The sequence below is a fragment of the Cotesia typhae genome, unplaced genomic scaffold, assembly GCF_013202065.1.
Source record: "Cotesia typhae breed Kobodo isofemale line unplaced genomic scaffold, CoteBio_Ctyphae contig_122, whole genome shotgun sequence".
Lineage (NCBI taxonomy): Eukaryota > Metazoa > Arthropoda > Insecta > Hymenoptera > Braconidae > Cotesia > Cotesia typhae.
In genome coordinates, this window is record NW_027423714.1 from 606,146 (window position 1) to 617,400 (window position 11,255).

At 29.3% G+C, this 11,255-nt stretch overlaps 2 protein-coding genes and 1 long non-coding RNA gene across 3 annotated transcripts; 1 reads left to right on the plus strand and 2 right to left on the minus strand.

Moving 5' to 3' along the window:
• Positions 1–663: 663 nt before the first annotated feature.
• Positions 664–3,334, minus strand: LOC141532989 (uncharacterized). Its single transcript, XM_074251625.1, has 2 exons — positions 3,224–3,334; positions 664–2,036 (listed from the first exon to the last, which is right to left on the minus strand). The coding sequence occupies exons 1-2, from the start codon at positions 3,260–3,262 to the stop codon at positions 1,041–1,043; spliced, it is 1,035 nt and encodes a 344-aa protein (XP_074107726.1). The 5' UTR covers positions 3,263–3,334; the 3' UTR covers positions 664–1,040.
• Positions 3,335–8,459: 5,125 nt separating this feature from the next.
• On the plus strand, positions 8,460–10,158 carry LOC141533092 (uncharacterized). Its single transcript, XM_074251784.1, has 2 exons — positions 8,460–9,012; positions 9,958–10,158. Exons 1-2 carry the CDS (start codon positions 8,675–8,677, stop codon positions 10,121–10,123), a joined length of 504 nt encoding a protein of 167 aa, XP_074107885.1. The 5' UTR covers positions 8,460–8,674; the 3' UTR covers positions 10,124–10,158.
• Positions 10,159–10,443: 285 nt separating this feature from the next.
• On the minus strand, positions 10,444–11,211 carry LOC141533099 (uncharacterized). Its single transcript, XR_012480183.1, has 3 exons — positions 11,003–11,211; positions 10,664–10,837; positions 10,444–10,575 (listed from the first exon to the last, which is right to left on the minus strand). It is a non-coding gene; the product is annotated as an uncharacterized LOC141533099 (long non-coding RNA).
• Between the last annotated feature and the right edge of the window lie 44 nt (positions 11,212–11,255).

Consider the following 11,255-nt stretch of genomic DNA (forward strand, 5'->3'; position numbering starts at 1 on the left):
ATTATTGGTTGATTGTTTAATGTTTTTTGGAATGTAGGGCAAAGAATTTTAAAAGTTCATTGTCGACAGAACAACTTTCAACAGTATTCAAGTCTTTGAAGAGAAAATGTTTGATGATTTCCTCAATATTGATTTATTTCAATGAACCTACTTCGGAAACTTGGAATTTAACTTCCAGTAGAAGTTAAATTAATCTTATGTATTATCGCTATTACTTTACATTGCACATACTTTGTTTTGAGTCAAAGTAGTACTTACAATGTACTTATAAAACTCTTCGTTGTACTTATACGTAACACTCTTGATATGTGTAAAATTTTGGGTAATTATGCAGAAGTATGGTAATATATTTTACACTCGAGAAGTTAATACCAGAAAAATTTCAATAAAAAATGGAACAAATGTGTATTTTTCAATTTTAATCACTAAGCCGAAAAAAAAGTCTTTTGAATAAATTCATCTTTCGATTTTTTATGACAAAATAGATGTAGTCTCACTTTTAGAAAATTAAAAAATTGTGAATTAAATTTAAATGCAATAATGTTAAATTCAAGTTTTACTTACGTGGATTTGTTTTTAGCTGTAAAAAAATCGTTTTACATGAATGATTGATTTAGTATTTTTAATAAAATAAGATTTAATAATTAATGACATCCTACAAAGCAGATTGACAGTACAGTTAATTTTAGAAATAATCTTGAACCAAGATAATCTTCAAGAATGGCTGTATCTTGAATTAAGTAGAAAAATTCTTAAGTTACAAAAAATCTCTTGGTTCAAAATTTTTTCTCTTGAATTAAATTTTTTTTTAACAGTGCATAATTATTCATATTTCATCTAAAAGTTAAACTGTCATATCGTGGATTTGAGGTCACACTATTCAGCAGTTTCTGTACAATGTATCAACAACAAAATGTCTATTTTAAAAAATTCGATACATTAGTTCGATACATTAAATATTTTTTATTTAGAATGTATAATACCGATAATATTAATTTTTATGGAATAGAACTTTAAAAATTATAATTCAACATTATCAATCACTTATCGCGTTTATTTTGATTCAATTGATCATGAGATAAAAATGTTTCAACAATAGGACGATGGTTGTGAATAGAATCCAATATTTTCTCGAGGTACCGTTGGTACGGCGACAATTTCCGAACATCCGAATACATCTTACTCAATTTCTCGGCATTGTTCATAAGCTGATAATCAACATCGTTGTAAAAATTTAATTTTTCCGGAGAGGATGAATTAAGAGACAAAATATGGATGACATGCTTGTTGCCCAACTGGTCAGCTCCGAGAATTAATCGATGTGCAGGCGAAGTGTCATGTGAATTACGTGGTATCAATTGGGAGTCTATTGTTGAATTATCGAGTGATAATAGTTCTTCCGTTTGATTTATATTTGTACTATCTTTATCAAGCTGTCTAATTTGATCTCTCTGGATTTGACGCCAAGACCGACTGAATCTTGTTCGGTCAATATGTGAATGCTCTGTAACAGGCGAATCCGATTTCGATAATTCAGTAGACGATTTTATTCCATAGGGAATGTAAATGTTCTCAATTCCGAAGTTCGAGAGCGCAGTGCTTCCTCTTTGTGGTACCACTGTTAATTGAAGATCGTATTTGTACAGATCGGATGATGTATTAGGTTTAACTTTTTTCAGTTCCCACTTCACAAGAGAGTCTTTCTGGTTTAAACAGAGTTTACAGTTTTCGCAGCCTTCCTGGCATAGGATCCATTGCCCGTTTGGAAGATGATAAACGTCCCCTCGGGACAATAACGTATTGTCTTCATTAGATAATGTCAGGAGCGGGCCACCGTAAAATGGAGCTTCCAGCAACTTCTTGTATAGAACATTGTTGGATTGGGGTAATGATGATATTGTCTTGAACACAAACTCGCGGAGAATGTACTCCCAATATGGAGACTCATTCAATGTCAGCTCGGTTGATTCAGCAGCTCGGTTGCTACGCAATTTTGCTGGAGACGCCTCCATTGAAATTGAAATCAAAAGTAAATACTGAAAAAATAATGGTAATTTATCAATGACAATATTTATTGACTATCTGTGGAAAATTTTCTCATATGGCCATATATATATATTCAATTTTTATGTCTGACCTGATATGACCTTATCAAAGTATCATACATGAGAATACAAATCTAATTTATTTTTATTTAAAAAAGTTTCTAACTTCCCGCTAAGAAAATTAAAGATTTTCAAAAATCGGGAAGTTTTCACCCCGTTTTGCGAAAATTGACTTTTCATCAGATCTCGACGTTTTAAGGCCACAAGAAGCTTCCCTGATGATCCCCGCGATGTTGTTGTCACTATGCCTGGGTTTTTTTTTTTTTTTATTTAACTCGCTTTTAACTTTTGAACGACTAAACCGATCGGAACCTACTAAACGGCGTTATAAATAGTTCCCTTAAACTTAGATTTCCTGTGAATTTGAATCGATTCGGACCGATAAATTTTGAAAAATAAAAAAAAAGTTTTTAATTTTTTTTTAAAGTGGTTTTTTTGGAATAACTTTTAAACGGCTTCATCGATCAAATTTAAAAACTAATTCGCCCTTAAGCTTGAAAAACCACGTCGATCGCCGCTAATCCGGTCAAAATCAGTTGATTCGTTTGGGAGATATCGTGAACGAAAGAAAACCGAAAAAAGTGTTTTTCTTACATAACTTCGACATTTCTTTCCGGATCGTTTTTAATGAAATATAATAATCATTAGAGCTCAAAATATCGTCGACGATATATTTGGAAACAAGTGTTTTTTTTTTTTTACTTAACTCCGGCATTTTTTGGAATAACTTTTAAACAATTTTGACAATTATATGTCACGAAGAGATTAAAATTGAAAATTTAACAGATTTTTCCTTAATTTTGTCAGGAATTTTTTTCTGTGTATCACAAATTTTCTAATATGGCCCTCTACGGATATGTCAAGCAATATCAAAAAATTAATTTACGACCAAAAATTCTTCATTTCACAACGAAGCTCACCACTCATTTTAAATCTCAGTTATACACACTCGGTTCAATCTATTAAAATGAAGTGCACAATTTTAAATATAACATTTCAATGGAGCATTTTCATACTTTATTACTCATTTTTAATGAGACGTGTACTTTGTATTCTCGAATTAGTTTAGATTTTCACAATAATATAATTAAACTGGCTAATTAATGGCAGGTACTCACAATGAGAAGTAGAAAAAAAAATGATGTTGTTAAATACATGTCACTTTATTATTTGCGCTACTGTATCAACGAGATCTGTTTTATTGGAGCACTGTCAAAGTATCCTCGAACGCTTTACCGGACAAATGATTGAAATATAGCAGAATAGAGAAACAAAGTTGCTTTGTATGCTGATGTAAAATACAATGCTTGATGTATGTATCAAAGATAATATCATTAACATCACTCGACACAATTAAAAATATCAACACAGCTCATCGTTTAATGTTATGAGATTGGATTAAATTACAGATTGAATTAAAAGGATTGTTATATGTTATTAATTATGACTCTATCAATAAACCTAACTATCAATAAAAACTTACATGTGTGCAACAGATATATTAACTCTGTATTAATCTTCAATTTTTTTCCTGAAAAGTTCTACTTTTTTACATATTAACAAAATAATATACTTTACTAAAAATTTATGAAATCTTAATAAATATGATCACGAAACGATAATTATTTTTAAAAGCACTATTTGATAATTTTTCGACAAATCCCTGATAGCCAGCGCTTTCTCAGTAAGTGTTGACTTCCAGCAGTTACGGTTAATTTATACATCAAGTTGGCGGTAATTCTTCTCTCAACAACAGTTGTAAGCAAATTGACGGAAATCTACGGCCGCAACTTGAATACAAGTTAACAATCAAACTTGTAGTTAAATTTCTTTTCAACTTTACTACAATTTGAAGGAAATACTTGTACAGCAAGTTTTGACGTCTATTTGCAGAGTAAGTTATAGGTAACTAATAGGTAATCGCTCGCTTTGCCAACTCTTTCCGTCAAGTTTGCTTCAAATTGCGGACGTAGATTGAGAGTAAGTTATAGATAAGGTGGCTATCAGGGATGGTTAGCAATTATATGGATTTACCTTATGTATGAAACAGCGGGTTTCATTTTACCCTCGGAGAGTAATCGTTATTACTCCATAGCTCGGTAAGAAATCTTTGTATTTAAAGTTGTCTTCTGTAGCATCCGTGAATGCTTGTTTTAACAAAATTTCTTGTGGTTATATCAAATGACGTCTAGTTGAAGCAATATACTCCTACCAAAAGCTGAGGTAGCAAAAAAAAATTTTAAACTTTGTAGTAATTTTTGGCGGGTTTTGCTCTAGTAAAAATACTATCATGCTAAAAAAAAAAGAAGAGTTTTTTTGAGAAGATTCTAGTTTTTGAATCTTCCGATAAAAAAACATTTTTTTTTTATTAAATTTTTTTTCTCTCAAATTAAACAAAATGACGTTAAAACATATCTTAAAAAACTGAAAAAATAACAGTTTTAGATTGTCATTTTTGCAGATTTTGTAAGAATTCAATTGTAAAATTTAAATGTTACATTAGAAACCTGTGATAATTAACATTCAAAGTTTGAATTATAAAATTTTTTTTTAAACTAAAGTTTTTTTTAGTTTTAAATTTAAAGTGACTCTTATTACTATGTATAATTTAATTTTTTCCTTTTTCTTCTTTCCGTGTAATAATAACAATAATTATAATATAAGTGAAGTCTACTAATTATAAATGTAAAGATAACGTTTGTCAAAATTAAGTTGTTTGTTTAGCTAATCTCATCAAATTTAATCAACCATCAGATGTTTATCTAACACACAAAACTGTAAACTTAGTAAACTTGTCTTATGAATATGATTTATGGCTTTTAGATTAAAAAAATTAGATAGCATATACTACAGTCAAATAATGAATATGTTACGAATAATGGCAATATATTTACTACTTTACAAATCAATCAAAAATTGAAACATTTGAATATTTAATTTAGTTGCTACACATAGAGGTAGGGAGGAGCAGAGCGGGCAGAGAAGTTGAATAGGGAAAATGTTATTTCAATAATTAGAAATAAATTTAAATTCTATTTTGTACTAAAAAAATTAATATTGTGTCGATCGATTTTTATTAAAAATTTATAAAAAAAAAATTTAAAAAAAAAAAAAGAAAAAAAGATGAATTTTTTCAAAACTTTTATATAGATGCAATAAATGGTAATTAATGGAATTAAGCCGAATATTAAACTACTCGCCTACGTGACGAAGATAAAAATAAATTTCGAGGGTATTTGTTTGTGGATCCTCATTTAATCTCAGTAAACTTTGACAATAATGATTTGACAGCTTAAACATAAAATTAGATCTTTAGGTAAGGTACATTATAAAGTAAAGTGTAACCTTATCGTATCAAATTCATTAAAAAGTCATAAAGATAAAATTTAATGTGTGAGTATCATTAAATAACGATCAGCTACGATCTCTCATAATTATAAAAAGAAAATTTTTATCGTGTTACGAATAAGTGCGTGAACTTAAGACAAAACTTCATTTTAATACAAAATTTTGTTTCTGGATTAAAATTCATACTATCATGACCACTCTGTATTATTTGCTTACTTTTTTTATTGTAAGCTCGGCAATTTTCGTGGAAATTGTAAGTAACTTTATTAATAAATTGATTTTTTTTTAATTTTTAAAAAATGTTGCAAATTTAGATTTTTTAATTTTTTATACTCCAATTTCAAATAAATTATTTCTTTGCATAACAATTTTTTTATTTAATTTGTAAATAATCTTGAGATGTCTGCAAATTCTAGTATAATTTTTTTTAGAATTCCCATCCACATGAAGTACCTGAAGCCGAAAAGTCATGTGGAAAAGAGCACAATATTAATGTAACGTTAAGTCAGTACATTTACAATGGCACTAAAGACATTAAAGAGAAAATTGGGAAAGAAAAATTACATTGAGCCATAGGATGTTTCCTGAAAGGCTTTGGCATGGTATTGTATTGCTTATTTATTCAATTAATCTACATTACAATAATAAATCAAAGGTTATCACAATTTTTTGCACATAATAAAGTACATAATTATTTGTCTGATAGATTACGATTGAAGGTACCTTTGATGCTCCACGCTTTTTGTTGTTACCTCATTTGGCGAGAGATATCAAATTGGATGCTAAAGCAGAAGAAGCTGTTAAAGCTTGTGATAAAATCCATAAGAAAAAACATTTTTTTATTAAATTATTACACAATTGCTTGCGTAAAGTTAAACTTAGTTAAGCAATAATGGAAAATAAAATTTTTTTTTACAGAAGCGGAATGTCCTTGTCGTACAGCCTTATTGGTCGCAGATTGCTTGCCACCGGTATTGAAAGAATATTTTCAGAAGAAACAATGGCTATAATTTTAAATAAATAAGAGATTATATAAATAAATTATTTAACATAGTTGTGAAGAAGAATATAACACAGCATTAAAAGTATATTAAAAGTACACGGAAAAAAAGTGATTTAAATATCTTATCAGGTGACAAATCTGTATTAAATGTATTTTTAAATGGAACTTCTTGACGGCTTTTATATACTCGCGTCTTGGTTACAGTAGACAGTACATAAGTATAGATAGGAATTTTTGACTGGTATTTCTATTGAAGATTATTTTAATTTTCAATGCACAAAGTAATAGATTACAAATTTCTTATTTGTAATCTATTATTTTGAGAATAATTGTGAAAAACACGAATGTAAATAACATAAATATAATCTGTACTGGGACTGAAAAGTACAATTAGTTTTCGAATACGCCAAAAAGTGACGTGAAATTTATACAACTCTTAAAATGCAATTTTAATATCATTTGTACTGTAATTTTTAAATCAATATTTTTTCCGTGTAATTATAATTAATTTGGCTTGTTTGAAATGTAATGATTATAAATTGATATATATCAATTATAGAAAAAAAATTAAAATGTATACATGTTAATTAATTGATGTTTTAATAAATGTTGAAACAAAAAAATTAGGAAAATAGTTGACTCTAAAGACCATTCCTGCATCTTCTTCCTAATTCCATATCTAAGCGCTTAAGATTACACTTATGACGTTTTTGAGTACTTTACACACACATCAGGCATACAGACACCATCGGGAAGTTAAAAATTTTAGCCAATTCGGAAGGGGGTCGGGTTTAAAAATGATTGAAATTTAATTATAACTAGAAACGATGACTTTTTGACTCTCATAACTTTTTAACGGCTTGACCGATTTAATCGCGGTTGGTACCATTCAAAAGGGCTCGATTGAACTTAGATTTTGAATACAATTTGGACCAAGTCGAACCAATGGATTTTGAAAAATCTCAAAAAAACTACAAAAAAAATTTTTTTCAATGAGGTTTTTTTGAAAAACTTTTGAACGGTTCTACCGATCGATTTCAAAAACTAATCAGCTCTTAACATCAAAAAACCACTTCGATCGCCGCCAGTCCGGTCGAAATCGGTTGATTCGTTCGCCCAACATAGTGAGCTAACTTCTGCTACTATCATATTTTTATCGATTGGAAAAAAATTTTGGATAAAGATTTAATGTCTCTTAGCTTTACAGTTTTTTTGATTGGGTAGGTCAAAAACTACGTCTTCTCACTTATTAGTGAACATATTGAATTCATTTTGAAACTGTTTACATTCGACAACTTTATTAAGACATGTAAAAAAAAATGATGTTTCTTTTCGCTTGAAACCCTAATAGGATATATGATATCTCATTTTACACGATACTAATAAATCATTTTTATGCTTGATCCAATGTTCTCTACCTGACCTAATTGGAGCAAGGTTTTTCAAAAATTTAGAAAATCCTTGAAAAAACAGCCGTAGATGAAAATGATTTATTTTGGTATTTTCAGCCACCTGTTGATTTAAAAGTCATAAATAAAACTTTTCAACAAAGTACTGAGCGGCAAGTGTCTCTATTATTCGGTCTTCTTCTTTTTCAAAGTGTGAACATAATGTCTAAATCATCAATTAATTTTTTCAGGTACAAATCCACTGTTTTTATTATAAATTTCATTCATTTATTCTATTCAATACTTCTTGAATATATTAACATATTTTGTCCGGGGGAAAGAATGGAGGGAAGGGAGGGTAAGTGAGTCGCACATTTTTGTTAATAAATGACTAAGTGAAATGAAAAAAAGTCATTTAGATTTTATCATTTTTGTCCCTCAATTTTCTTGAAAAATCATTTTGCCCCCCTCCCCATCTTTTTCTCTGCAGCGAAGTTGAACAAACAAAAATTTTAAGATCTATATAGCAATAATCGTAAGTGTCTAAAATGTACTCACGCTCAAGGTTGAAGAGATAGGTATGACGAGTAAAAAGGTACGCTGGAAGAAAACTGAGAGGTAATTCAGGTAGACGGATTTACTGATGGTAAAATTTAAGGTTTAAGGAGATATAATATATGGCCTGCCCAGATTGACGAGTGACGTTTGCACTTATGCGTTGGGACAGTGTCAGAGTCAGTCTTCTGTCATCGACCAATGAGAAATACCCTCAAACAAATCCTCCTCTTTCTAAGTAAGACTTTGTAGGTTCTTGATGGTCATCTTTGACCATGTTAAGCAGTCAGTTTTCAACCGCGAGTTTGCTCAGTTATTATTTGTCTGAATACTTAAAGCAAACTTGTGAAGAAGTGTACTATTATTTCAAAAGTTTATTTACTAAATGGTTAGTTTCATTAAAATCTAAAAGTTATTTTACAAAAACTAAATCAACAGTTGACAGTAATTTGAATAATCGTGATTATACGACTAGAAAACCGCGAGTGAATCTTTTCAACTATCACCGGCGATTGAGAACTTATCGCAGCAACGCTAAAATGGAAAATTCTGACAACAAAGAAGAAAATTCTCAGAAAGAAGTTGGTTTTATCACCCCTTTTCACAATATGAGGTAAGATTATTTTATGTTTCCATTTTTAATTAGTTAAGTTTACGCTTCATAATTCACAAAAATAATTGCTAAGATAATTTTAGTACATTTGAGAACATTCATTTACAAAAATTATTTATTCATAGGATGTATATGAACATTTTCTACATAAAAAATTATTATATAAAAAGAATAAGGACTGAATCTTCATTTGAAGTGAACAAGAACTATAAAATAAAATTATCAGTCAATTGTACTTAATGGTACAAAATATTTCATAAAAAAAATTATTAAATAAAATTCAATCGTAAATAAAAGCTGATATGAGAAATTTTTTTATACACATCTGGTATTTACAGTTGAGATAAATTATACTTTTGTTCAATTGTATGAGAGCTAAATTAATTTGCATCTTTCGTTACTTCAAATTCCAAAAATTAAAAAAATTTTTTGAAGAAATTAAAAAAAAATTTTGTTTAAATTTTACATATAGTTTGAATATATTTAATTGAATTGCATCTACAAGTTTTTTTTTTATTAGTACTAAAATTTAATTTTAAGAAAGTTAATGTATGGTGAAAACATTTGTTTATATATGACAAAAAAAAATTATTGCTACCAAAAGCCGACTAAAACTGTTGAAAAATAAAAAAGCAACAACATTATTTTCAGAATTTAATTCCGCATCGAATGAGTGATTGTTCATATTTTTATCACACTTTCTAAGATCTTTATTAGCAAATTTACACAGGGTTCTCCCAAAAATTTCCGTTACTATGTAACGTGGTAATGGTTACCATTCTACATAGGAATAAGTTCTATTCTTTTCTCTCCATGTATATGTTAAGATTTCATTTTCCTTCTTCAATACACCAGCAAAATTTTACACACTGCAAAAGATTAATACAAAAAGACCAGTCTCAAAATTTCAAATAACAATCAACAACCCACTTTGTTTTTGTCTAGTCTGAACCAAAGCTCACATGACAGTACCTTCGAAAACGCCTTATCTGCATCCCAATTCACGTACTATAGCTTAATGGAGGGATGTACACACGAAAAAGGAGCTAAGTCTCCAAGCTTAGTAACATCTGGAAAACTTAATACTTTCATGTCGAGCAGCACACAGTAAGAACATTTTTTTTTTTTTTTTTTTTTTTTTTTAAACAACAACAATATTCAAAACTTATTTCAGCTCAATACCGAGTCTTGTAAACTCAGGTAACACAATGCTGCCCTTTGACCATATTTGGATAGCTCAACTTTGTACCTGGTTTCAGGCCCGAGGGCTTCAGCATTACGGTGCGACTTTTCCAGATCTCTTCACCAATGAAGTTTTCCACTGCCCGCGAAGTAAATTCGTTGAAGAATGCGGAGACATTGACGGTCCCCATATTTATGACGTTATTCAATTGCTATATTGGATCCACAGAAACAGTTTTGGACATCTTTGGCATCAGCTTTCTGGATTTTCATTCCACGATATTACTTCTTTTTCTAAAAAAGACCTAACATCTATTTGCGGCCGCAACGATGGGCTTCGTTTGTACTACGCATTGAAAGTAAAACTCACAATTTACTGCGCTTTGGAAAACAATGAGAATGACCATTATGTTTGGAAAGTTATATCCCTAAGGAAAGTAACTGTTGAAGAACTGATAAAACAACTTACTACTAAATTTGATTTGCCACAGAATCAGATTCAATCGACAAAACTTATAGAAACTCTTGGAATTGACATTGTACTAGACGATGATTTGTTGCGCCGATTTAAGAATGGCACTGAATATGTCATTCAACTAGTTCCAGGTAACTTATATCATTAGCTTATATTAAGATTTTCCATCTACATAGTAAAAAATTTTACGTCATTGCGTCAAAAAATTTTTGTGTTAAATATTTAACACTTTTATAAGTAAATTTAACATTTATTGTATAAAATTAACACAAAAAAGTGTAAAATTTTAACATAAAAATTTTTAACATCAAATTTTTTGACGCAATGACGCACCATTATATGGTAAACAATTTAGCAATTTTTCGTCAGCATAGAAGTTTTTATCAGAACTATAAAAGTTATCTTCATTTATTTAGCGTTGCAATAACTGACTCATAGATTATGTATCAAAATTAAAAAAAAAACTAGGAATTCAAATTGCGCGTAACATTGACGTTAATATATAATTATCTCTTATGATTTTTTAAAATGTTTTTGGTAATTTTTTTCAGCTCGCAAATTTGGATTTTCTGAACTACGTTTCAAA

What these genes read in the sequence shown, in the direction of transcription:
- LOC141533092 (XM_074251784.1), top strand. Translation starts at nt 8,675, where the DNA reads ATGTTAAGCAGTCAGTTTTCAACCGCGAGTTTGCTCAGTTATTATTTG. An exon ending in ACCCCTTTTCACAATATGAG is followed by an intron (nt 9,013 to 9,957) that starts GTAAGATTATTT and finishes GTTTTTGTCTAG; the next exon opens with TCTGAACCAAAGCTCACATG.
- LOC141532989 (XM_074251625.1), bottom strand. Translation starts at nt 3,262, where the DNA reads ATGTATTTAACAACATCATTTTTTTTTCTACTTCTCATT. An exon ending in TTTTTTTTCTACTTCTCATT is followed by an intron (nt 2,037 to 3,223) that starts GTGAGTACCTGC and finishes TTATTTTTTCAG; the next exon opens with TATTTACTTTTGATTTCAAT.